We start from the raw sequence: 27,562 nt of genomic DNA, 5'->3' as shown, positions 1-27,562 counted from the left end.
CTAGGGTAGGTCCCAATCAATGTTCTAGACAGGGGAGAAACAACGGTATACACAGAACAAGAGACCCACTCGGACCGCATCCAAGCTACATAAACACAACAGGGGAGCAAAACGAGGTTTTGTTTTAATAATCACATTACAAGGGGTCGTTTAGCAAGCTTGCTTCTTCGCCAGCTCTGGAAAATGAGGGCAGCAAAGCCAGAGAGTAAACTAAAAGAAAAAAACGGCCTCTGCGTATTTGTACTAATGCCACTATTGTTTGCAGCTGCATCTAAACCATATAAATATTCACCATGTTAAAATATGTAAACTAAAGTACATTTTTACATCAGAGAAGAAAGCACAAACAAAATGTAAAAAAATAACATTTTAATATTTCCTTGGTCTTCACATTAATGGCATAATAGCAATAGTAAAAGCTATAAAACATCTTGTTCAAGTAGTTTGTCTAAGTGTTCACAGTTTTATAAATAATGTATACAGCATTGCATTACACTTATCAAATTGGAGTGTTATTACTCAATTAATAATAATAATTATTATTATTAATATAAAAAAGAAACCAAACAAAAAACAAACCAAACAATTAGAAACAATATTTAAAAAAAGACAAAAAACAAATTGAACAAGGCCACTGGAAAACGACGGGTCTGCATTGAGCAGGGTGTCTTCTCTGACCGGAGCCTGGACCCTTCTCTTCACCCCTCTTCACTTCGCCGCTCCCTGCTGATGATAGAGCTGGAGCACCAGGTCACGGATCTCCTCCCGTTTCCGCCGCACCTGCTGCCGTGGAAACCAGTGCTCCAGCCGCAGCGGAGGATCAAAGTGCACCACCGGATTCTGTTGTGGATGGTCAGAGAGAGAGAGAGTGAGAGAGCGAGAGAGATGAGAAATAAAGATCTACTTTGTAATTTCAGAAGACTATCTATGGTTAATCTCCTACAAGACATGTGTTTCACGATCCAGCGCATGGACACAGTAGACTAGTGGGAGGCAGGCCCAGGCGCTCTGCTGAGGTGGGGGACAGAGCCTGAGGGCTGTGTTGGACATACCTGCAAGAAGGCCTCCACGTACTGGAGCAGGTAGAGGCCGCAGTCGCTGCTGTTGTCCTGCAGGGGCACCTTGCAGTGTGAGCCCTTCATATTGTCCGGCGTGAAGCGGCGCGGGGTGCCTCTGCGCACCTCCCACTCCACCTGCAGGTAGCTGAGACAGACGCAAGGGTCAAAACACAACACACACACTCCTGCACACTCACTCTCTCAAGGGTCACACACTCTTGCACACACTCTCTCTCTCTCTCCCTCCCTCCCTTTCTCTTTTACTCTCTCTCTCTCTCTCTCACTCTAACACACACACACACACACACACACACACACACACACACACACACACACACACACACACACACACACACACAAATAATGTTTGGAGCTAAAGAGACACCATTTGGAGTGGTTCATGGAAGGATAAACTCTGAGTGTCTGCTGGGCTCAGAGGGCATTTACATCCGCCCACGCACAAACAAACACACACACACACACACACAATGAAGAGAGCAGTACTCACTCTCGTAAGAGCTTGTAGATGCGCTCATGGAAGGAGAGCTTCAAGGAGTCCATGACCAGAATACACGGCCTGGCAGAGGAAAAGAATATACTGAATAAAATGTACTGATGTCCATTCACACACACAGACACACACACACACACACACAGACACACACAGCAGATGTTTTGTTGTTGAACTGCATTGCTTACCGGTATGTCAGTAAGTAAAGTAAGGCTCTTACCTCCTGCATATGCTTTCTTTAGTGCAACTCTGCTGTGTACAGTCCTAGAGAATACAAATAAAACTAAGTGCATTCAGATCAGCATCAATTTAGCCATCTTGATATGCGGGGATAGGAGGTAATTCAATTATTTAAAACCTTTAACTAGGTCTAAAACCGTGCTTGCGTGACCCCTTACTGTGGTCATTGTTGTTTCAAATGAAATACACAGTGAGATGTCACCACAAAGACTTATCTGCTTATCTGTTGTAAAATGCACAATAACAATGGTGCAGTTACTCTAAACACTCTTTTGAAGTTGTTGGAAAGAATAATGTTTACCGGCAAACTTTGTGATCTCTGGTAGGAGGACGTGGCTCGTACGTTGGTCCCTGTCAAAACACACACACACACACACACACACCAGTTTCACAATCTCTCATCAACACAGTGAACTGAGCAGAACCTCTCTTATTTTTTTTTTTTTTTTTTTTTGAAAGTGGAGTCACAGATTCGTTTCTGACTTTACAAGAGTCTGTTAGAATAGTTTCAACTTTTAATGGTGCTCTAAATCTGTTTGCACTGATCTGGCCGAATTATGTGTTCCTAGGAGCTCCATATATAACTTCAAGGTAATGCCAAAGCACAGTGTCCCTGTCCTACAGGTAAAGACCAAAGCTCCCTGAATCTTTTTTCCCTTTAGAGTAGCAAGTGTATTTCATGACTGAAACCTCTCCAAACACCCTAAAACAGGGTTTGAGTGTACTTTGCACGTGTATGGTTGGGACTAGTCTGCGCCATTTTTGATGATCCATAGATGTAGACCCAGTGAAGTAAATGGGGAAACATACGGAATATGGACTAATTACTCGAATAACAGACATACTGGGGTGCAATAAGGGACAGCACACCTGTTTCATGTTCCCCCTACAGAAAAAGAAGGGAAAAAAACCCTTGGGCCTGAGGCCTCCATACCTTGGCTGGAAGCCTGGGGCTCGCATTTCTTCTTAACCCCAGCACTCCCCTCCTGGACTGGGCCTCCCCACTTTACAACCTGGGGCTTCTCCAAACCCGGGAAACAGATGATGACCAGGTACCAGTGAGCCCTTTGGGGTGACAGAGAGGGCAACTTGCATAAGCACGCAGATGGTACATGGCAGTCATAACCAAAGACATTCACAGACACCGGACTGGACAGATTTGAGTTGACCTAAATAGAGTCTCCTGGACTGTGCACAACAATGCAGCACTAAATGACATTCACAATTCAAGGGAGCAGCTCTATGAAGACTTCTTTGTGTGTGTGTGTGTGTAAAGACAGGCAGAGGAAGAGATAATCTGTGCATGTGTGTGTGTGTGCATGTGTGTGTGTGTGTGTGAATGCACAATATGGTCTTCAATTTTACAAGAACACGCCATGTCATATTTAAACATCCATGTCTTGTATCATTTCCCATTTGCAACATTTCTTTGTCCCATTGCTCGTGTTATGGCTAAATGGCTGCTTTGATATTGAACCTGTGGAGCTTGCCAAACGGATGTCCTTGGTTTCCATCCACACACACACACACACACACAGACAGACAGACAGACTGCCTAGCACACAAAGAGCCTTTTTGTGCCTTGTCCTTCCTAAAACACAAGCCATGAAAAGCCAGGCCCATTCTGCCTAGGAAACACAAAGCTCCGTTCTGGCTATTGCACTTTTGCATTTGCATAAGTAATTTCTGCCATATGTAGAATGTAAACATGCCCATAAACATAACCATGAGGCTGATGTATGTAGGCCATGGCGGTGAGAGACATAGGGGTGGTGGGCTGAAGACGCTGGGGAAAGAAGGGTGGTTGGGTGGGGGTGGTGGGGGGGGGCTGCCCTGGTTCGACTTTGAGGCCTTACTCTGCAAAGTCGGTGGTCTGCCCTCTCCCTTTTCCATCTCACTGTTTCCATGTCTTGCACTCACTGTAATGGGAGCGGTGAGCTCCAATAAAGGTGCTCGGTGGTCTCCCAAAGTGGCAGTGTGTGTGTGTAGTCTCACTCACTCTTGATTCACTGGGACAAAGATGTAGTCTTTGTTGAAGATGTCCACATGCCTTGTCCATGTTCGGACTCTCTGATGTCTCCTGTACTCCGACCTACATAAAAGATCATTTAATCATTCACTTATTAACTCTCTCTCAGTATGAACATATCACACAGTGTGACAGAAATAGCTCAGTAACTGTTACGGGAGAAATTTCATCAGAAAAGAATCCTCATCCAAAATACCTTGAGGATAAATTATAAATGAATAAATAACAAATAATGTAGTTATTGTACACTACTACAAACTGTTCAACAATGGATATTTCCTAAAGTGCACCAATGGAAAGACACTGATGACGTCTTACAGTTGCTAGTCAATAGACGTCAATAGACTTGCTGGCCAGGTGCGTCAGTGTGCTGCAGCACTGACTCTGGCCTTGAGCCCTGGTCATGCGGGCGTGACAAACGTGAGAGCTCTGTAGTGTACCCTTGTGACCTCTCCAGTCTGGTCTATCCTCCCTCCCTCCCCCGCCCCTCCCCCCGAGCAGTGAAAATACTGAGCTCCTTACGAGCCCTCGGTCGCCTCCTCGCTGGCCGTGTCTTTACGGGTGAGCTGCTTGTAGAAGAAACTGCTGAAGATGTGTGACCGCTCCCTCATGTCCTGGTCGGCTCTCTCCTGGAGCAGGTACCTGGCCAAAAGGACAGTGAGTGCAACTGTAATTGGCTTATTGTCATTTGATTTAGCTTTACTCAATTAAAACAGCAAAACTGCAATGTTATTGATATTACCTGAAATACACAATTAAATAACATGACTTCTTAATGTTTTTCACACTATACACATTTGCCTAAAAGGCACGCACAGTTCATCCCCATAAAACACAATTTAATGTCCCTTGTCATTTTTATTTTAAACACTGGATAGCTAGTCTAGCTTAGGAATACAATAATATAATAATAATATATAAAATAATAAGGTCTCAAGATACTCGCTAAATAAATGCCAAGTGGCTGACGTGGGGCTGGTTGTAAAGAAAGTCATGCATCCATAAAAACATACAGCTTATTATAAATTACAAGTTTGAGAGGGTATCTTCCTACATCCTGCTCTTAGAGCACTAATTTCTGGTACGAGAAGCCATACAATTTCAATTGATTAGGCACCTAAGGCAAGGCACATGATTACCTAACATCATTGCCCATGCATTATTTGCTGATTAACTGTAAGTAAAGGGCAGAGAGCCAAGGTAAAAATATCAATGTGCTCACTTGAGGTAGAAGTCAATGATAACATCATTGAGGAATTCCCCACTTTTTAAGCACTCCAAATCTTCTGTGGTCACGGTGATTCCACCCTTGGATGGTGGTGGGGGGTACTGAATTAACCTGAAGACCAAAAAAGGAAAATAAATCACCAAACACTCAGTTAACAAGAATCTATGGATGAATAGAACAGGTCTTTATTGTCATTGTCACAGGTACAACGAAATGTAAAGTTCTCTCCAGTCAGTGCATTTGTTTGTTTGTTTGTTTGTTTAATTTAAGGCCATTTCCGCAACTAAGGCTATTTAATGGCCAGAGCACTGTGTGTTACAGAAACTTAAATATGTTTTTTAAAATCTATGCTAATAAGATATTCTAAAACCTTCCCAGTCAGTGCATCGTTCATTGAGTCTATAAAAATATAATTGAAGTGCTAGTGTTACTTAAAAAAATAAATAGAAACATACAACAGCATTAGCAGCATACATAAACACACACAGCCATACACACCCAGTCATTGCATTAAAAAAATTATAAACACCCAGTCATTGCATAAAAAACAGTATGAACACACAGTCATTGCATAAACACAGTATGAACATACAAGATCTACATGGAGGACAGTTGTCTCAGACAAGCAGACCAATTCCCACAGATGGATTAGGACGAGAACTAGGGCACATTCTAATTCTTAATTTCACAGGACACTTAAACTGGGACTGAGATTAATCTGAAGCTAAGGGCTCACGATGACCAAACCTGGTGTTGACATTAGCCTCTATGGAAGGGAGCCATTAACATTTACTTGCACACTTCATCTAGGAGACATTTTTAAACAACGCTAACTTACAGCGCAATAAATACATTAGAAACGAGACACTGCCTCTCTTCCAAGGAACTGGACCAAGTCATGAATATTATAGCTACTACTGTTGCTTTCAACACACGCCTGCTAACAATAGCAGCTTCTCTGGTTGCAACTAAAGGGGCCTTTTTGGCCCCATTGTGAGTTGAGTGAGATTTTTACCTGCGAGGCAGGGCCTGAGTCCTGCATGGACTGCCTGCGGACCGCGTCTTCCAGGTGCTGGACACCGAGCTGGAGGCTTTGGCCGCAGCCTGTGAGGACTGACTGGCCCCTCTCCCAGAAGGACTCTGCTTTTGGGAATAAGAAGAGGGTCCAGGCCAGGGCCATCAGACCAGGGCAGATCAGATCCAACTGCCCCTCCCCCCAGCCCCCCCAAAAAACGTCCCTCAAGTGATTTTTCCACGGCTTTATTATTTTTGGCCCGAGGCAAGAGGTAACAATAGTTTCTTGACACATAAATTAACACAATTTTGTAAATATTGGTCGTCGGCGTGGAAAGAAATGATTAACCCAGATCGCAATGTGCCGTGGCAAGGCTGAAAAAATGGGGACAAATAAAAGTAAACCCCGATAAGCTTTTTTTTTTTTTTTTTTTACAACTGCCCTGCACCCTGAGATGAAGTGGTGGAGGAGGATGGATGGATGGATGCATAATGGAGAAGAGGAGGAGAGGAGAGCAGAGGGAGGAGAGGATGAGAGGAGAGGAGGAGGGTGACGGCATGTGTTTTCCGCCTGGGCTGGTCCCCGGCTGCCGGGCTCTCTCCACGGTGTGGCGGGCGAGCCAGCTCGTAAAGTGCAGAACGCGGTGGCCTACTTTCCGGCCTGCCAGCTGGCCCCGGGAAGCGTGGCTCGTCCCTGGGCTCGCCGTCACCTCCACAACACAGAAACCCACCTCGCCACCGGCCCCAAGCCCCCCAAAACAGCCCGAAACCCCTCAACTCTTATCCAGCAGTGAAACCCCAAAAAAAACAACCCAACCCCCCCCAACTCCCTTAGCTCCATCTCCGGTTCTGCATCCCTCAGCCCTGCGTGTACCTCCAAGAGTGGGGTGAAGTGAGCTCCTCAACTTCTGCAGATGCAGCTGGAGGTGACCCAACAGGGCGGGTGGGAGAAAGTGTGTGTGAGACATTGTGTGTATGTGTGGGGCGTGGGGGCACTCATTCAACAATCTCACCTCATCAGTCCCACCGTGGAAATGCAAAAACACACGCAGGCACACACACACATGCAGGCACACAGGCACACACACACACACACACAGACACACACAGACACACACAGACACACACAGACACACACACAGGCATATACACAAATATATACCAAATGTCTGTTAAAGTCCCCAGTCCTCTCAAGGGACTTTGCTTGCCACCATGTAATTGCCCGGCGAGCCCACCCTCATCTCCCCTGATTCATAGGTACTGGGCTTGGCCAAGACCTAACAGCATATCGGATGACGCCTTCATAGTGTCTCCATAGTGCCGCACTTGACATGAGGCCCAAATCCAGCAGAAGTGTTTGGGAGAGAGAGGAGAGTGGAGTGAGTGTGATAGAGGTGGTTTGAGTGAGGATGGCAAACAAATCCTGGAGCCTTGCTTGGGTGACTTAATCTGCCTGAAACCGTTGTAATTTGAGAGGGAAAATGATTTTGTGTGTGTGTGTGTGTGTGAGCACATGCACATGTGTGTATGCGTGTATGTGTGTGTGTGTCCAAATGGGAGGAAAGCCAGACCTACTTTCCACCGTACCTCTGAAGTAGGAGGTGACCTGTGTAGTGTGTGTGTGTGTGTGTGTGTGTGTGTGTATAGCTATCTTTATGAGGACCTGATTTTAGCATCTCATCTCCACTCCCCTCTCCTCTTACCTCTCCGTTCCTCGCGCCTCCCTGCGCCTCAGTCCGCCCGGGGCTGCCTGGCGGCTGGCCGAGCAGGGCGAGGAGGTGCTCCTCCTGTCCGCTGCAGTGGAGCAGCTCTAGGCCCTCGGCCCACGCCAGCGGAGAGGACAGGCCGGGCTGACCGCTGCGGAGCCCCACCAGGTCCATGATGGAGGCCAGCAGGGCCGCCTGCAGATCCTCCAGGTGCTCATTGAGGACCAGCAGCATAAACGGACTGGCCTGACCTACATACGCGTAAAAGGAGGACCGAAGGACGGACAGACACACACACAGGCTCGCGCGCACGCGCCCGCACACACGCAGGCACACACAGGCACACACACACACACACACACACACACACACACACACACACACACACACACACACACACACACACACACACACACACACACACACACACACACACACAGAGACACAGTAAGTGAAAACCACAGCTGGTGGAGTCAAGTCATTATGTGTTTGACTGGGATTTGTCTCTCTCGGTCTCATTCTCTCTCTTCTCTCTCTCTCTCTCTCTCTCTCTCTCTCTCTGTCTCTCTGTCTCTCTCTCTCTCTGTCTCATTCTTTCTCTCTCTCTCTCATTCTCTCTCTCTCTCTCTCTCTGTCTCTCTGTCTCTCTCTCTCTCTGTCTCTCTCTCTCTCTGTCTCTCTCTCTCTCTCTCTCATTCTCTCTCTTGCCACCCATACTCTTGCCTCCTTTTCATTTGAAGGGGATATTAATAGCTCTGCGTTCATCTATGTGTGGTTGCCAGTGCCTTGTCCTCATAGATTCCATGATGGAGAGAAAGGAGTGCACACTTGGCCCTAGGTTCTAAGAGACTTTGTCTTTTATGTGTTACTAGTGTACTTTTCTGAATTACTAGTGTACTCTTTCACCGTTGCAGTACCCCACAATGGCTGCTCGGGTACTGAGCTTAAAGATGGTTTCCACTGACCTTTGCAGTTCGACTGCAGCGCTAATTTAATTTAATTCAATTAATCCTTCACTGGATTGTGGAGCCGCCCCACCTGCTGATCCCCAGCCTTGGCATTATAAATCACTCCTGCACAGCGGGGCACCCCGTCAACCCTCAGTCAACACTTACACACATGCACTGTGAGATCCCGGGCCTACGGCACCTCATTAAGCATGGGGAGGATTGACTGTGCTGACTAGAGGCAACTGAGCATTTACCTCCAATGTGTGTATTATCCCTAGGTCGGACAATAAATAAATAAATCCAAAGATTTGGGGCTCGTGCCCCGCCTAATGTTTATATAGGTAACTTTCTATGCCCTGGTTATTAAGAAAGTCAAAAACATTTCCAATTTTGGCAAACACACACTAGGTGCTGTAGACATAATAACAGTAACATATGCCAAAAAAAACAAAGTAAATACTGTACTCTGGCAGAATAAACCGACATAAAGGGAAAACCCTGTTTCCTTTGGAAGTATACTATAGTCTGGGGCATGTGAAAGAGATAGGAGGAGTGTGTATTTCCATGTCTTGAGTGTGTGTATGTGTGTGTGAAAGAGAGAGTGTGAGTATATTTATGTATGTGTGTGTGTGTGTGTGTGTGTGTGTGTGTGTGTGTGTGTGTGTATGTGTATGAGTGAGAGAGAGAGAGAGAGAGAGAGAGAGAGTGCGTGTGTGTAAGTGTGCCACAGGTGTCTGACCTGGCCTGTGGATGCTCTGGATCTCCATCAGTTCCGACTGCATGAGCCGGGCCTGGGGATCGGACACGACCAGGAAGAGGAGCGAGGGTGCGGCCTCGCCGGACGCTGGGAACAGCGATCCGTCCTGCGCCAAGCCGCCGTCCCAGACGCCGTAGCGCCGCAGCTCCGACGCCACCGCGGTCACCGAGACCTCGTCGCCACTCCCTCCTGGCACAGTGGAAACACAGCACAGCACGGGCACATGATAAGCTCCCGGGCACGTTTTGGGCTCAGGAGTCAAACATGGCATTTGTTGGGCAGAAGGCAAAAACAAAAATGTCTGCCAAACACCATAAACATAAACACAACATAATGCACAAATATAACACAAATATGAAAGGTAATAAAATGTCCTCTCGCAAGGAGAACGAGGGGGTGAGGGAATGTAACCTTGTGAGGTCATTCACGGCAAGATGTTTTAAGCACAAATGGGCATTAAACAATGGCAGCCTTTGTCACCCCATTGTCATGTAACAAGGCTTTGTTTACAGTCACGAGATCCCATGGAGGCACAATGCCACCAGCTTAAGGTGGCAAGGGTAGCGTGGCAGTGGAACGGTAAGAATAGCCGTGGTGCACTGATGCCACCCTCTAAGCGTCTTACGTGGGCAGGACATAGAGAACCACCATGATGCCAAGTGTGAGACACAGAGGGAGAGAGAGAGAGAGGGAGAGGGAGAAGGAGAGGGGGAGAGCAAAAGACAAGGATGGGGGTTGAGAGAGTGTGTGTGTGTGTGTGTGTGTGTGTGTGTGTGTGTGAGAGAGGGGGGGAGGGGAGAGAGAAAGGTTCTCTAGGTGCACGTATACAAACACCCCACTCTGTCTGCACAGCAACTGTAAATAGAGCATTAATCTGAGCTCCTTAATGCAGTCCATCGCAGAGGCTGACCGCCTGAGTGGACAGTCGCAAACAGCTGAGGACCAACGTCACCTGTGGGGGTTGGTGAGAATGACACTCTGAGGCTGGTGGTTTTAGAACGCCCTCTGACCCACACCAGTAGCAGTCTGTCCTCCCACTGTGGGATTTAATGTCTTAAGGATCACTCCTTCTCTCCATTGACTCACATTGATTCACACACTGATTCTCACATTGACTACTGATTAATGGAAAAAAAACCCAATTGATTTTTGGAAGGATGCTTGCTCTCTCCCTCTCCATAATAGCTGTTACACCAGAGAGGGCATGAAAAGCACTGTGTTGTGGCTACCCTGGAGCGACCTGATGCAACAGCAGACGTCCAGCTTGGTTCAAAGAAACCTGGCCCCCTGCAGGGTTTGATTCCAGCGCTTTGCCAACACACCTAACTCAGCACAGCATGCAAGCTGTAAGTACACAAGCCCTGCCACAGTACTGGAGTAGACGAGCCAAAGGCTTGGGTACAAGCCCTCTTTGACTCTGAGGAAGATGCTGCATGTTGAAACGTTAGTTGTTTGCACCTAAAGTCTTATAAATTTGTGTGCTCTGGTCCTTCCCTGGGTTCAGTCATTTGATGTGGCCCAGGGCCTGCTACTGCTTGGATACAAGTCTTTAGGATGGTAAATATAGAGTTCGATACTCCAAAACCGCTCACCATGAGAAAGTACAGTACGCATGCATGCACGCACACAAAGATGATGAGTATATGCAATAGACATAAGTGAATTTCCAACAGCCCGTGTCTTTCGTCAATAACATTGTCAAAATGTTGGAAGCCGAAGTTGCCTATATTAGTTTAGCTTCTCAATGAATTACATTATAGTACTATTCTTTTATTATTGAATTGGATAATCATAAGAGACCCTCATATCAAATGAAGAATCGTAAACATTGTGCACAGTTCTTCAACATTTCTTCTACACTATGTGAAGCAGTTCCCTGTGTTCTCTGTGGCATTTTGGGACAGTGAGGGGAATTAAGTGTGCCTAGCTGTCTGCTCTGCCTCTCTGTCCGGGACAGACGGTGCCGTTGAGACCTAATTAGGGTCCTGGCGGTGAGATGGAGCGGAGCCGGCGTGCTCCTGGCCCTCTGGCCACTCAGACACATGGAGCCAATACAGAGAGGACAACGTGATGACTTCACCTTCAGAGGCCGCACTGGGCACAGCTGGCATCTGATCATTATCTCTCTCTCTCTCTTTCTCTCGCTTCCTCTTTTCTTCTCTACCATTTCTCTATCACTCCATCACACCCACACATGCACGCACACACACACACAATCTTACAATATGTCTGGTTGTGGGTAAATACCTTTTAGTGGAATGCCCAGGCCTTCATGTGTGATCTACAAAAAAAAGAGCAAAGAAAAAAGTTGCATTAGCAAAATGAGAACCCACAAGGACAGATGCAGTTCTGCCATTAACAAACCAGAGCCAGGAAGTCAGTTCCCCTCTTGATTAGAGCTCTTTGAACACAGAAGTGGCCTTCTCACCACAAACAAAAAACACACATGTGAGTCCACCCCACACAGACTCGAACCTCTTGGTTGATACGTCCGGCAGGAAGAGTGGCATCATCATGCCATAATTACCTGCAACTATACTCATCCCACCGCAAAGTGTTTGTCAACATGACAACGGCGCTAGTGTGTGTGTGTTTGTGTGTTTTGTGTGTGTGTGTGTGTGTTTGTGTGTGTGTTTTGTGTGTGGTGTGTGTGTGTGTGTGTGTGTGGTGTGTGTGTGTGTGGCCTGCTGCACCACCAGTTCTCCTGCTGTTCCACAGGCTCAGAAGAAACAAACATTTGTGACACACTAACCTACTGTGAGTGGCCCATTTTGCTTCTTCGTCTCATTAAATCGACCCTAATTTATTGCAGGATCCTTCCATCAGGGCTCGGCTATTTCTTAATTGGTTGTAAATGGAGAGAAAAGAAGGGGGTTCTCCTCATGTTCTGAAGGTTTTAACAGCGCCTCAAGATGACTTTTAGTAGGGGAATCTCATGGCAATCTGGGCCTGCGGAGTTGTGGGGGTTGTTGACACAGAGAAAGCGGGACATGGAGATTCGTTGACACGGGGGAGAGTGTTTTGGAAACAACGGCCTTGTGCGATCCCGATCAAAAAGTACTGCGCCTGTGCTCTAGTTTGCGTTTTATTTGTAGTTGTTTCACTTTATTTATTGGCTGCTGCTTCACATCTGCAAAGCGTGTGTGTGTGTTTGTTGTTTTGTGTGTGTGTGTGTGTGTGTGTGTGTGTGTGTCTGTGCATGGATTTTTGAAATTACACGTCGGGAGGGATTCAACAGCTTTTGGGAGAACCAGATGTACTTTATTAAGACACACAGAGACTAAAAGAGATGTGAGATTGGCCAGTGCTGAAACACTGAATGAGGGAAAGACTGGAGCGAAGCAATGGAAAGAGAAAAGGACTGGACCAAACGTTTACTTTATGCATGTAAGATGCGTAGGCTGGATATCTTCTTCATGGAGATATGAAACACATGTGGAAACACACAAACACAAAACACACACAAATACAAACACACACACACACACACACACAAATACAAAACACACACAAATACAAACACACACACACACACACACACACAAACACAAAACACACACAAATACAAACACAAACACACACACACACACACACACACACACACACACACACACTGTGGTTAATACCTGACTGACATTCGTATTAGCTCATATAGTCGTATTTCTTGCTGGTCTCTGCTGCATAATCTAACTCATCTCATTAGTATTATTACAGTACGTATATACTCTCACTATGATATAAGCACTGGCTCAACATTATGTCTTCTTTTACCACAGCACTCCTGCCCCATTAGCTTTTATGTCTGCTGTAAATGCCATTGCAGGCGCAGTTTCTCTCGGGCCATTATGACGATCCACGTGCGCAAACCAATGTTTACTCCAACGTTCATTTGGAGTCTGTATAAAAACGCTAACGGTGCTGTTGAGGTCATATCCTCCACCCTCTGTCACCAGGATCTCTGACTGGGCACTCCAGTTTGCTCTTGTGCTCAACCCAATACTCATGGCTTGCACAGGAATTTGACTTGAGAGCCGTAATTATGATGGAGGACGCTAGCTAGCCTCTCACGCTCACCATGATGGCTCCCCTACTCTGGGCCCTCAGGCTGCCCATGTGCAGCTCAGCGAAGGGCAGCTCCATCACAGAGGGCACCTCCTGCAGTCCGGCCGAGCTCTTTCCTGCTGCAGACTGAAGGAAGAGGTGGACAGATAAAAAAGAAAAGTTTACTCATTACTAATTAATTCATTAGTTCATTAGTTAACTCATTAATAATCAATTACACACTATTCACGACCATGTCAAACCATAGACTATAATTAAAACAAATGCCTAAGACTGTAGAGTCTAATCTTTAGCATTCTTGGCACATATTGTTAACTGTATATTGTGATGGAAGGCAAATGGCAGATGTACAGCACATTGCAATATTAGGCATACTGTTTTACCAACATACTATAATTGCTTTCATTTCTGTTTGACAAAATGAATATTATGACATAAGTAACACATCACACTCAAATTGAAGAATAAAACACAAGAATGTCCAAAGGCCTGTGGTAACTGGGATTGTCTTTGAACAAGGCTACAAAAACCAATGTGCAAGTTGTCTACATTGCAAAGACATAATCTGATGAATAATTAGTAGACAGTATTAGTCAGATAATCTACAACACCATTGCATAACAAAGGATAACAAGATTCCCATTCACTTGTTGTAGATACTGCAACTAACTATAATCCTTTGGTAACGAGCTGCACAAAAATAAAAGTCCCCTGAAATGACCCTACTTCCCTCACAAACACAACAGGGTGTTTTGGACAGCATCACTAATAAACAAATGGAATCCATGTCATGTTTCTCTAAAAGCTCCTTGTTCTATTACAATCCACACACAACAGGGTGTTCGCCACAGGCATGCTCTGAACTGTGTGTGTGTGTGTGGGGGGGATATATTTGAGAGTTGGCTGTGCAATCTCATCAACACTATGGCCTCTGGGTTACATAGACCTCACACACACACACACACTTTATCCACATTGACCACTCTGCCCACAAATACCCACACCCATGTGTGTATGTGTGAGTGTATGAAAACAGAGCATGCATACCGATCCATGCAAGTATTTATTTACCAATGTGGTGGTGTGAGATGCACATGCATGACGTGTATATGTGTGAGTGCTAAAAGTGTGCAAGTGTCCAAACTTCTGTGAAATCACTACTTGGTGTAACTAGTGCCAAAGGAAATAGTCAACTGTTGCGTTTATAGCTAACATGGTCAACAATAAAGTATGTATAAAACAATAAAACAATCACTACCTTCAGTTATGTTACTAGGTGCAACTGAAAACATTTGCATCCTGCCAAACGGTCTGTTATTGAAACATGGCCTCTTGAATGACACTACCATTTGTGTTGATTACTTCCCTTGTTGTGTCTTCTATGAGGATAGGTTCACCTACCGGTTCCGTCTGGTTCTGAGAGCTTCGTCTCAGGCTCATGTCATTGTCGTCTTCATCACCTTTTTCATCATCACTGGAGAGAACAACTAAGACAAGAGAGAGACAAAGAAAAAGAGAGAGAACCACAAAAAGAGAGGGGAGAGCTTAACACAGAGGCCTGAATGTTGCAATCGCACAGCTGCAAGCCAAAGGCAGCAAGCCTCGAGCATTAGCATCACGGAAACCACATGTTGGTACAAGAAAACAAACACCCAGGCAAACATTTTCATTCAAAACAGTTTTTCAGTAATTCACTCACTAATTTAATATCCGGAAACATGACATTAAAAAAAAAAAAATCGCCTTTCTGTGCAGTGCTAGTGCAGTTCGAAAGACATCAACAAACACACCGCAGCCATCTGAATGGCAGGAACAAACTGATCTCTTTAACGAACACATGAGTTACACAAGCATGAGTAACTTGGTGCGCCGCACAGTCATATGGCTCAACACAACAGATGTGGACACTTCTTCCCAGTGCCAAACCCTCTATGGATAGAGCCAGTGACAGCACCAGTGAAGGCTGCATCGGGGTGGCTGGAGGCCACAGCGTAATCTCACTAGAGGCCTCTGGCTCCTGGTCTGAAAGACTCTCCTGTTAAGTGCCCCGTGGCCTGTGGCCCTGAGCCTGGGGAAAGTACTGGGGTGAGAAAGAACACTGTCCCTTTCACCAGGGCAGGGTGGGGTGGTGAGGTGAGGTGGAGAAAATCGGATGAGAAGCCACTTCCTGCCTGACGTGGGGGTTGTGACCTTCACGTGAGGAGACAGTTTAATTAGAAAGACAAAAGGTCTCATTTAGAAGAGAGCAGGAAGAGGTAACCAAGGAGAAAGCCAAAAAGGAGAGAAGAGCTAAAGACGTTTTCAGAGAGATATGGAAAAATGTCTGTATGTCTGTAGGTATGTATGACGCATCTCCTTAAATTAGTCAAGCAGTTGACCTGAGCCCAATTTTCAGCTCCAAGTTGACCACTTGGCACTGGGAGCCGGATGTGGTGTCCGATGAACTGGACTGCTAAAAAGTCACATGGTTTCCCCATTGGAGACGGAAGAGGAGGAGGGGGCACTGACTGGAAGGAGATTAGCTGGAAGGGGATTGGCTGAAAAGTGGATTGGCTGGAGAGGGATTGGCTGAGCCTGGCTCCAGCGTCCACGTGGCTAACAGGCTTAGAGGGGGCAGCTTTGGGGATGGGGGTAATCTGGGCAAGGGCCGAGGGAGGAAGGCCCCTGGCTTGGCCTGGTTTGAGCAGCCCAGCCACGCTGACCAGGCCGACTCTGGGAATAGCCGAGCTCTTTGAGAAACGGGTTGTCAGCTAGCTGTCCAGTTACTGAGTGCTGACGCACGTCAACCTGGATTTGACTCACAGTCCTCCCCCATCCCAGTGTCTGTCTGTCTGTCTGTCTCTCTCTCTCTCTCTCTCTCTCTCTCTCTCTCTCTCTCTTATCTCCATACCTCCCTCGTTATTTCTCCCATTCCCTTATTTTCCATCTCCCACTCTCCAACTTTTCTCCCCATAACCCCCCCCCCTCCCCCCTTCCTTGTTGTTTTGCCCAGCCTTTTTACGCTGAGCCCTCGGCCATTAGACTGTGCTGAAGTGTGAAGACCAGCCACTCATTTCAGAGCGGCTCCACTGCTGCGGATCATGGCTCTCTGGGCAGGCAGAGAGGCTCGTGAAGAGGCACCAAAATTTAATGAACAGAGAAACTGCCGTCTCATCAACCACTCGTTGCCGCGAAAAAGACAAAAAAATGTCTTGTTATGGAAATAACGGCTTATGAGAAATATTAGACACTGCCGGCGTTACTCCCTCCCACCCAACCTCCCTCTGCTTTTCCCCTAACTTGTTTTAGGAAAGGTGGTCGCCGTGGCGCCATCACAGAGGCTCCTGTTGTCATTAGTGAGCAATCACGCGGAATTCTGGGAAGCGTAAACACAGACGGGCAGAGAGAGAGTCGGCAAAACGAGAAGTGAAGAGGAAAGGGAAAAAGACAAATGCAGAAGAAAACGAAAGCTGACTTAGAAAAACGTTCAAAACTGGGAACCAGACAGGGTGCGAGAAAAAATGAGTCAACTGACACACACACACACAAAAAAAAAAAAAAGTGGACAATGAGTTCAGAAGTCAGAGAGAAAGAGGCCTGAGAGAGAGGAAAATTGAAAAAAGACAAAGAAAGGGCAGAAATGGCTGAAAGGAACTGGCGGGGACTTTTTGCAGGATATGAGATTGCAAGCATCGATTTCTCTTCTCTTCGACTCTACTTGGAACTCGGCACCGGCGCCCTGCTGACACTGACACTGGCACACACACACACACACACACACAAACACACACACATTTCTAGGACACACCACACCACTAGCTACCACTCCAGCTCCTGCCAAATCTCCCACAGCAGAGAGCGAGTTCCAGTTTCCAAAAGGGAACGGCGAGGAGATTACGTAACCGGCCTCCCATACGGGAAACGCGCAGACAACACTGTTTACTCGTTAATGATCTCATTAGTACTGCGGATATTCAATTTAGACGCTGGCCGAAAAGGACTCGCTCTGGTTTGCAAATTTCACGACGCCTCAGGGCGAAATGCATTTCAGGATGCCATTTCGCAACAGTGAACGTTAGTCATGGAAAAATAAAGCGAAATGAAGACGATCTCTTTGTGCGACTGTGTGCTGAGGATAACCAGTTTAAAAACGTGTAAACAAAGTAATGCACCCAGCAAGAGAATATAAGACTTACTAGGTTCTATGGGCCCCGGTTTTGGTTTGGGCTTCCTGGAGTAGGTGCGGAGACAGCGAGGCCGCATTAGCCTCTTCATGTCCTCATCGTAAGGGTTCTTCGGAGGGACTCGGAGTGGAGGCCTGCTGGGACATTTCACCTGGTCCCTCCATTTGGCCTGGTACCCTGAGGGTGAGGAAGAGGAAGAGCCGCCCCCCTTCACTGAACTCGGCTGCGGTCGTTCCAGCGGGGTCTTCTCTGGTGTGGGACATTTCACCTGGTCCCTCCATTTGGCCTGGTACCCTGAGGGTGAGGAAGAGGAGGAAGAGCCCCCCTTCACTGAACTCGGCTGCGGCCGTTCCAGCGGGGTCTTCTCTGGTGTGTCTGCCACTACCGAGGCCTCAGCGCTCCGCTTGGGGGGGCACGGGGGGCTGTTTCCGTGCGTTGTCGGGGTAGGTGGTTTCCCCTGGCCCTCGCCATTCTTTTTGTGCCACGAGCCATTCTGCCCACAGGAGAAGAGAACACCACAGGATTTCAACAGGGCATTAATAATAACAGATCATGACAGAGGGAATCCTCTCCTCTAACTCCCTTTGGTCGCACAAATGTAAGAAATGACTAAAGCACTCTGCATAGTAAACACAATGACTGTTATCCAACAGCTGCATCGTATTTCTGTTCTCAGTAGGCAAACCAAGACTCTACGTAAGTGGTAAATTCCAGGCAACCAATGTGGTACATGAAACTATGAGATCATCAGCTGAGATGTCATCCTTTGTCTTCCACTACTGACTCTCAATCCTGCTTCTAGGACGCCCCTAGAGTACGCGTTGTTCATCTTTCCCTGCTCTGAATACTAGACTGAAACCATCAGTAGCACCTCTGGTAAGCTGAACAAACTGAGCTAATTCCGACTAACAACATCAGTCAGGTGCTTTTTGAACAGGAAGAGATTGAGGGTAAACAGAACTGGGGAGCTCCAGGGGCAGAACTGACCAACCTGCTTCACACACACAACGAAATGACCAATAGTGACCCATACTGTTTAGTGCCTCTACGAAAGGACTGCTGATTGGGAGGCACCATGCTGTGTGATACGGTGCGTCAGAACGTACCTCTGCTGCTTGGCCCCCATTAAGGCCTCTGCTGCCGTCCTCTCTCAGCGGCGTATCTCTGTCTGGAGATTTTGGTCTCTGCTTCACTGGCGTTTTGGTCCATGAGAACTCCTCCTCCTCCTCAGAATTCGGAGACTTCCTCTTCCCTACACCGCCATTGCCTACAAGATCAGACACAGGTGTACAAGGGTAATGCACCTCTCAAGCAGGAACAGGGGCAAATGTAAAGGCACTTATAATTTGCTGGGGCTCAACCATCATTTCAGAAACTGATTCACTTCAGTCAACACAGAAGTGGTCAGTCACATTACAGGTTCTGTCTAGGTTGCATTAGGGAGCGGCGGTGGAGCAGATCAACCCGACTGACCCAGTGACTGGGACATAATGGTGTTCTCCCAGACATTATCTCAATGCTAATCCAAACCATCTCAAAATAACCTGAACGAGATAAAAACAAAAGGTTAGTCTTTATAAATGAGGTGCATGGCCTCAGGGAGAGGGGGGCGAGTAACGGGAGAGGGGAAGGGAGCAAAAGACAGAGCACAAAAGTGCAGCCGGCCATTTTTAACGGGTCCATAAAGTTAAGCATTTGTTTATTTATCTCAGATATGAAGCCAGGAAAATGCCGGTCCTTTCCAACACAATGTAGAGCACATCAAGGGAGGGTCAGACATGGGAACAGCTGCTTGATGTTAAATTCGTAGCCCCACGGCAAGAGCGAGGGCACAGCCCAAGCCAACAACTTTAAGAGGAAAAATAGTCATTATAAGCACAAATGGAGGGAAAGCTTCAGTCCCAAATGGGGCAGAGTTTCCCTTCATTAGCCATTTGCTAATCAGGAGCAGGCATCAGGCCATGGTTTATTTGACTTGCACTTGAGAACTTGCCCATCCTCACTATTTCTCTCACTTGGGAAAATCTACATCCCTCACTGCTGGTGCTGTAATTCTACATGGGGTGCATTCTGCCATCACTCCAATGCTGACACGTATGCCATCACTACAAGAGGTGACAACAGACCATTTAGGTGTTGGGGCCAGGAATAGTGCAAAGGTCAATTCACCAAAAGTTTCATATTAACTTTTCACTGTTTATGTATGATTTATCTACATGTGTTTTGAAAGTTGATCTACAGTATATGGATGGTACATCGCCATTTACATTGCACTGTATGGCACTACAACGTCTTTTTGTGTCTAACTTCAAAGAACATTGAGCTAAATGGTCCAAACCCTAGGGAGAAGAACCATTGTTCCATTGTGTGGGGGCACAGTGCCATTACCTTGGAATCTTTGTGGCCGAGGAGAGTCACCAACAAACCGCTGACTATCCTCATGGCACAGTGAGTCAGATGCTCGCTTTGGGCGCCACCTAGAGGGCACACACACGCACACATTTTAACCATTTATTTATGTCCACATGGAGAAAAATGGTGCAGGGACACTAATATTAAAGATGCAATATAATACATACACAAACTTATGGACCAGTGTATCAGTAAGCAGTAAACATCAGATACTGTAAATTAACTGTCAAATAACCACTATGACCATATAACAGGGCATATCTGAACAGTATTATTACAGTATTATATACAGTGGGTGTTTGCATATATGAACAAGCTAACTGTACTGAGGAACATCTGTAGAGAGGGATCATGCTAGGTTACTACTTTGGAATTACAAGACTCATGCAGGTCACTGTAATGTACAGTTACATTTCAAACAAAAAAAGGCTAATAAAGTTTTTTTTTTACTAATATTCCAGTTGGTAGTGAGTTGCAAGAACACTCAACTCTGCACAATGGTCATACCTCATCTGATATAATACGAATGAGCTCATGTTACATGGCTAACCTATGCCATCTGCTGGAGAGGTTTGGAAGTTCTCGAGGTTGGAGGCTCACTATAATTTATCCTGCAATCAACCTATTGTTTACACTCTAAACATGTTTGTTTGTGTGTGTGTGTGTGTGTGTGTGTGTGTGTGTGTGTTCGAGTGTGTATGCGGTGTGTTTGTGTGTGTGTGTGTACAGTATAGTATGTGTGTGTAAGACAGCAGTGGAGACAGGGGAAGTTATACAGTAAGGTGGGTAGATGGGATAGACTGGGGTTAGCTGAACACCTTGCGCTGCTCTGTGTAGACGACATAGACAACATACACAAGAAACCATAGACAACAATGTACATTCCTCACATTAGTCTGCTGAGCTACACTTTCCATGTTTTCCCATATTATGGTAAACACAGGTGATGGTCAGATCTACTTTGTCTCTAATACCACAACCACTTCCTCCCAGTCAGACGTTGTTACCTGTCAGCTCCTCCATTCATTTGGCTCTTTGGTTTCTGGGTATTTCCACTCGTGAGAGTTTGTGAGTCTTGGTTCCATTTACTGGCATGTCTTGTGGATGTCCAGGATGACTTCAGAGTGCAGACATGAGAATCAATTAGGCACATGTATGAAAACAACTTAAATATAAACATTGCACAACAAAAAAGCAAGTCTATTTCATTCACTGGGTGGTGCATCTTTAATGTACAGTATCATCAGCTGAGTTTACTGACAGGAAAACGGAATAAGGAACAATGCACAAAGATTAACATCTTCATCTTAGCTGTAATTATTTTTTAAAGACAGCAGATCCTTTAAATATCCGACACACAAACCTCCTGTACTGTTGGTAGAGATCTACAGTCTCTTAAGCTGATGACACACATGACAACTTCTTGAGCAATGCGGCTGGGTAATGTTCCCCGAGTATTATGGTTCTGGCACCCTCCGATATTAAGCAACTATCTTTTTTCCGCAGAACTTTAGTCATCAGTAGGCAAATGTTCATGATTAAAATCAGAACACATGGAACTGGTTATGTAGTTGCCTAGCAACATTGCTCAAAACGTTGCCCCATGTATCATCATCACCTTTATGGATAGAATGCAGCTGAGAAAGGCTCATGCATTTCTGTGATACAAGGATAAGGATAAAGGAATACAAGGATTTTATTTGTCACATACATAAAGAGACACTGTAAAACATGTAGTAGTATAGCATTTAGCTGCTCAGCTTTTCAGTGCAACACTGCTGATAACAATCCAATGTTTTGGTAGCAGAACTCTCGTTTTACCTTACACGGCGTGTCGTCATTGAGATATCTCAAAGGTGACTGCGAATGGATATTGCTGTCTGACGGCTGTCTGATCTTGGGGATTCTAAAAGGAGTTTCCATCTAAAGACCAATGTACACAGTTAAGCATGCACATCACGTGACACTCACTATTTCAGGCCTAGCCTGATTTTTACTAACTGACATCGAAACTGGCATATCAGAATATAAGAATCTAAGGTTATAATATAGTAAACGGTACCTTGGCTATTAGACTATACTGAGGACACAACTCAACCAAGCTAGCTCCAGCTATTACAGCTAACGTTAATGTTAGTTAGCTGAGACTAGTTTACCGTAAACGTTAGTTTTTTGCAACACAATGATCGATCGAAGGTAGCCTCTAACGTTAGCTAACGTTAATGAAACGTTGCTCATTGCATGAAAGTGTAAAGGGTGCCTTGTCGGAACATGCCTGACTAGCCCACGTATAAGAAGGACAACAAGTTAGTTGCATTACCTTTGCAGGTGATTTTACATTTTGTCGTCATATCAGCTAAAAAGAAATCATATGTAATCAGTTGTGTTGACAGTTTCCTCTTACTTCCTGTTAGAAGTTCAGAAAGTTTCCGGTACGTCAGAGCCATGAGGTTTATGCTACCAAAATAAAAGGTCGGTTTCCTACAACAAAACATAATGACGACACCAAGCAAATAATAAAAAAAAACTATACGTGTGAACATGGTTAATTGTAAAAAAAAGAGACCCACAACGCAATTGGCTCCGCTCTAGTATATTCAATGTTCAATATTAATATCAAGACGCATGACTGCACGGAAAGCTGAATCGCCTAGACTCTTACGTACTATTTGTGTATTACGACATTTCCGCCAAATTGAGGATGTTGGTGGGGCGATCAGATGTGCCGAATATGTGTTGATTTATTTATTTTAATACAGTTTTGTGTTTTTTAAAATGTCTGAGTCGCCGGACGCGCGCAGCTTGGTTTCTGCCTCTTCACAACTCAATTTAATGGAAATAGATGCGGTGAGAGATCCTGACATGATCGCAGTTGTCTTCTCCTTCTCATTGCTGCCTACTGTTTACTTTGTTGCACTGCCTACTACATTAAAACGCATTTAAAAACCCGGGCTGTACGTTGTACTGGCTTTCCGTGATATCCTGGTATGTTAGCTTACTCGTGCCACTATCTTGCCAGACACTGCGTGTCTTTGGCATAGCCTAGCCTACATCCACCCAGCTGTCATGTGCGTTATTTCTGTTACTCCTTAATCTTACAACAGTGCGCATTCAGAAGTAAGCGTCACAGCCTATAGGCCTACATAAAGTGTGCATTGCCATTTTCTTTTTTTTTTTTCATTTCAGATTGATGATAAAGAGTTTGACATCCCACAAGTGGATACTCCTCCAACACTTGAGAGCATCTTGAATGAGGTCAGTAGCTATTATTCTCTGTGGAAAGAAATAATTGCAGGCCTATTCTGATACACCCCGAACCACCGTGTAGCCTAGTCCTTGCTGTAACTGGCATGTCTTTTTTCCTAGCCTGAAGATGAGGATGAACCATTCATCTTGGAGGACACATGTCTTCTTAACACCGAAAACATTGACACGCATTCCTGTGAGACCTCCTCCCTTGCCAGCTCTGACAGTGGAGATCGCACACACCTGAAGAGGTTAGTGCACCTGACCTGTCCCCAAAGTGCAACTCAACACACTCTGAACACTGGTAGCGCAACCAGTTGTACTGAAGGATTTTGAAGTCACAAAACTGCTTGGATTGTTTTACCTTGGTGAATCATGGGCATTTCTTGAAAGTAGTGATGTGACCATTTAAAAATTGTTGAACAAAGTATGCGTGTTCAAGCCCTGTTACTCTTAAGTGCATCAACTGCATTGTGTTTTTGCAGGAGAAAGAAAACTATAGAGATGAACACAACCGTCCATGGCTCAGTTATCAGACACAGCATCCTTAAGGGAATCTCGGCTCAGATGGTGTCTGCTGCTGTGAGTCTCTTATGGTTACCTTTATATTTGTTTTTCTGCTGACAATTCACTGGCTATGTTGACTAAAGGGGAAGGGGGTTCTGGTGTTTTGTTTGGTGTTTGTTTCAAATATCAATAAGCCAGACGTTATCCAGAATCGTCACTCCACCATCTTTAAGCCTGGCACTTGTTCCTGGCCCTGTTAATGGCCAGGGTGAGACAAACAAATCCAGCCTATCGACATTGTGCTTCAGGAGTCCAGAAGGGAGAAGTGTGATTTTATGGGCTATTCAGTTCTAATGACCATATAATAACCTTTCCTGAAACCAAAACCAAGCTGCAGACTGCATTTTAAAAAGGTTATTGAAATGCACTTTTTTTATAAAAAATGAAATACATTTAAAAAAAGGATCCCTTCTGATCCCTTCCCTTCCAAACTCATCAGTTAAGTGTAATGCATTTATTATTAAGCTAGTAATGACAATATTATTATTCCCTAATTCAGGGGTTCTCAAACTTTTGTGGGCTGGGGACCCCTCATGGAGTGGAAAATTCTCCAAGGACCCCTCATAATCGCAACACATAAAACTTAAGTTAATCATGTAGCTGTATAGCCTTTTTTTCTGTTAGATGCTTATGTTATATGTATTTTAAAAACATAGAGTGCTAATACCACAATAGTCATGTTAGCAAACTTTGACAGTATGTAGGATTTTTTTTAAAGGATTGTTGTTTCTTTGTCAAATGTAGGCCCATTGTGTTGAACACATAGTGTTTGCTTCACATAACTTTCATTTTGTTGGCGGTTAATTAAAAGTGTTTTGACGTATTGATGTAAGATATCAGCAGATCAATTGGGCAAATACTGATACTGTAGCATTTTTCGCCATATAAGACAATTTCATATTTTGTAGCAAACTTTGTCAGGGACCCCCTGACAATGTGCTGCGGACCCCTGGGAGTCCCCGGACCCCACTTTGAGAACCAATGCCCTAATTTGTATTCCTCTCTCCCTACTCCCTGCAGGACAAAGTAGATGCCGGCTTGCCCACAGCTATAGTGAGTATCAATGTGCTTATGAGTCACACTTTGAGTTTCAAATGTTAAGGTTTGATGTGTATGGTGTTTATAAGTCTTTTTCACAGTCTTTTGTATCTTTCATTAGACTGTCTCAAGTGTTATTGCTGTTGGGACATCACATGGTCTGGCGCTGGTGTTCGGTAGGCATCACTCATTTATTTAAGACAACTTGATTATAGATGCATGCTGTTTAACCACTAATATTTTATGTAGGTTGATAAGTGTTGAACACTTTACAAAGATGTGCATGTGGTATATAGATTAAATTCATGTTTTTTTAGGATTTTTTTTTGTCAGAACATGTAACTGCATGTATCCATTCAAAATACTGTATGTTAGGTATGGTGTGTTTTAGCTAACTAACACTTGGGTGCTCCGCACAGTTATAAACATGCAAACCTTAGATAATGGTTAATCTCCGTAGCAGGTCTGAGAAGAAAGACGTTTTCCTTTAATCTAGAAGTACAGTTTGATGTTTTATTAGCATGACTATTACACTGTACTGGATGCTTAGTTCAATTAACCTTGTATGAACAGTGATGCCTGTGTGCCAGTATTTTACTCAATGTTGTTCTTGGACTGTTTCTCTGCCTTGGCTTTTGACCTGGGCTGGATGAACAGGAAAAGGTAACATGCCATAAATAGCTCTCTGCTGTTCTGTGTCTCTTTGGGACGTGGCATTGCAAACTGTTGCTGTCGCATGCCTGTAGACATAGCTGTATATACTGTAGCTGTCTAACCCCCAAAAGCCTTTTAATAAGCATGAGCTTGTGGTTACAGTATATGAACTTTCTTTCCTTTTGTTCGTCATTTGGAAATTAATGAGGTTAAGGTTTGTTGTTAGAGGATGTTGGTTTGCAGAGAGCATGGTATTTGTTTGTCATTTCCATCTTTGTTCTTCGTTGGTTTCCATTTATTGTTTTACATATAGAGCAGAAATATGGAGTGTATCATAAACGTGCTGCCATACCTATGGTGGTTGGTGGTTTTGTTGGCCTCCATTTTCTCTTTTTTGTGGGGTTTAGGGACAAAACAAAAACTCTCTCAGAAATTCCAGAATGCATTGCGTCTGAGTCGTGTGCATGAATCCTTTTTTTAGACCAGAACCAGGCGCTACGGCTGTGCTTAGGAACCACGGCAACGGGAGCAGAGTACGGAGCCGTGTCTGCCCTCAGCATTAACCATGACTGCACCCGTCTACTTTGTGGCTTTGCCAAGGGACAGGTGTGTTGATCTCTCTCTCTCTCTTTCTCTCTCTCTTTCTCTCTCTCTCTCTCTCTCTCTCTCATTTACATTAATTACCTGTTATTATACATTTCATACCTCTCTTATAACTGTGTATATGACAACTAAATCTCTTTGAATCTGAAATCTCTCTAAATCTCTCTCTCTCTCTATCTTTCTTTCCTCTCCCTTGTACTCTCTCTCTCTCTCTCTTTCTTGCTCTCTGTCCCACAGACAACTTCACTTCCAGCAAATACTGCATTTATGACAGCACATATGAATGCAAATGCTTTATGACAATGATATCAGCTGTTATTGATTCAAATGTGCAACGGAGTCCTGCATTTTGAATGTGCAACTGTGCTTTGTGTGGGAAGGCCACAAATGGATTGTTTGATGTTCAATCCATTGTTTGATGTTCAATCTGATGTTCATATATTTTCAGATTACAATGTGGGACTTAGCCAATGGGAAGCTCCTTAGAACAATCACAGATGCTCATCCACCTGGAACAGCCATTTTACATGTGAAGGTAAGACTAAAAACATTTTGGCCAGTAAGAATTAGGATTAAGTATGCCAATTTATTCAATTATGCCAATGTGCTCTGATCATTGGGTTCTGATATGGTACAAAGTAGACTCTATGCTCTTAAAAGTCAAAACTACATTTTAACATATCATCTTAAATCCCCTTTTGTCTTTGTTTCAGTTTACCGATCATCCAGCGTTGGCTGTATGTAATGACAGTGGTGGCTCTGTGTTTGAACTGTCATTCCGGTAGGCAGTTACTGACATTATTTGATCATTATTTGTGTTAAATGTTTCCATACAACCATCTATTACAATGTAATGCTGTCATTGTCTCTCCTCTTAGAAAAAGCCAAACAGAAGTCTATGCTCTTGCATTGCTGTGCTGTTTTCCACCACTAGAGGACAGTATCTGTCTATAACCTGTTGGCAACCTGTGCCTTGTTTAGATTGGCATACTGATATATTCTCCCATCAGCCAATTTTCTATACCTCTACACTTTTACAGTGAAGCTGTTTGGATTAAACTGGATTGTGCTGGGTTTGTGGCTATTCATCGCTAGGCGACAGAAAGCAATCTCTAGTCCAATCAAGATACCAGTGATTGGAAACAGAGCAGACTTGGGGTTCCTGGTAATAGCATTACCTGTCAGCTACCCTACACTAAATGACATTGTGAGGACATTCACTGCTTTGTGTGGGGTGAATATGGTGTTGGATGACTCTGACCAATCTCACTGGCTGTGTCATGGCAAATGAAACTGTCTCACCTGAGCCTAATAGCAGAGAGTA

At 44.9% G+C, this 27,562-nt stretch overlaps 2 protein-coding genes across 3 annotated transcripts in view; one reads left to right on the top strand and one right to left on the bottom strand.

Moving 5' to 3' along the window:
* Positions 1–354: 354 nt before the first annotated feature.
* Positions 355–22,561, bottom strand: senp7b (SUMO specific peptidase 7b). 2 transcript variants are annotated; one of them, XM_048235055.1, is made up of 21 exons: positions 22,451–22,561; positions 21,952–22,053; positions 21,138–21,247; positions 20,107–20,195; positions 18,825–18,985; positions 17,731–18,211; positions 14,957–15,042; positions 13,568–13,681; positions 11,741–11,774; positions 9,476–9,682; positions 7,784–8,037; positions 6,082–6,209; positions 5,061–5,177; positions 4,361–4,480; positions 3,809–3,901; positions 2,744–2,874; positions 2,111–2,160; positions 1,790–1,833; positions 1,567–1,635; positions 1,053–1,203; positions 355–840 (listed from the first exon to the last, which is right to left on the bottom strand). In XM_048235055.1, exons 2-21 carry the CDS (start codon positions 22,051–22,053, stop codon positions 709–711), a joined length of 2,673 nt encoding a protein of 890 aa, XP_048091012.1. In that variant the 5' UTR covers positions 22,451–22,561; the 3' UTR covers positions 355–708. The 2 variants fall into 2 exon arrangements, with proteins under 2 accessions (XP_048091012.1, XP_048091013.1); XM_048235056.1 differs by having other exon boundaries at positions 6,082–6,206.
* A 264-nt stretch (positions 22,562–22,825) lies between these two features.
* The window catches only part of vps8 (VPS8 subunit of CORVET complex), an 85,718-nt gene continuing 80,981 nt past the window's right edge, over positions 22,826–27,562 (top strand). The window contains 10 exon segments of the mRNA XM_048234596.1: positions 22,826–22,977; positions 23,317–23,385; positions 23,497–23,627; positions 23,862–23,958; positions 24,964–24,996; positions 25,103–25,157; positions 25,639–25,644; positions 26,117–26,241; positions 26,687–26,773; positions 26,952–27,019. Of these exon segments, the coding sequence (XP_048090553.1) occupies positions 22,906–22,977; positions 23,317–23,385; positions 23,497–23,627; positions 23,862–23,958; positions 24,964–24,996; positions 25,103–25,157; positions 25,639–25,644; positions 26,117–26,241; positions 26,687–26,773; positions 26,952–27,019 (743 nt within the window). The 5' untranslated portion in view covers positions 22,826–22,905.

This window comes from Alosa alosa, chromosome 23 (assembly GCF_017589495.1).
Source record: "Alosa alosa isolate M-15738 ecotype Scorff River chromosome 23, AALO_Geno_1.1, whole genome shotgun sequence".
In the NCBI taxonomy this organism is placed as follows: Eukaryota; Metazoa; Chordata; class Actinopteri; order Clupeiformes; family Clupeidae; genus Alosa; species Alosa alosa.
Note: the sequence above shows the minus strand (reverse complement) of the source record. Positions and strands in the feature narration are given on the sequence as shown.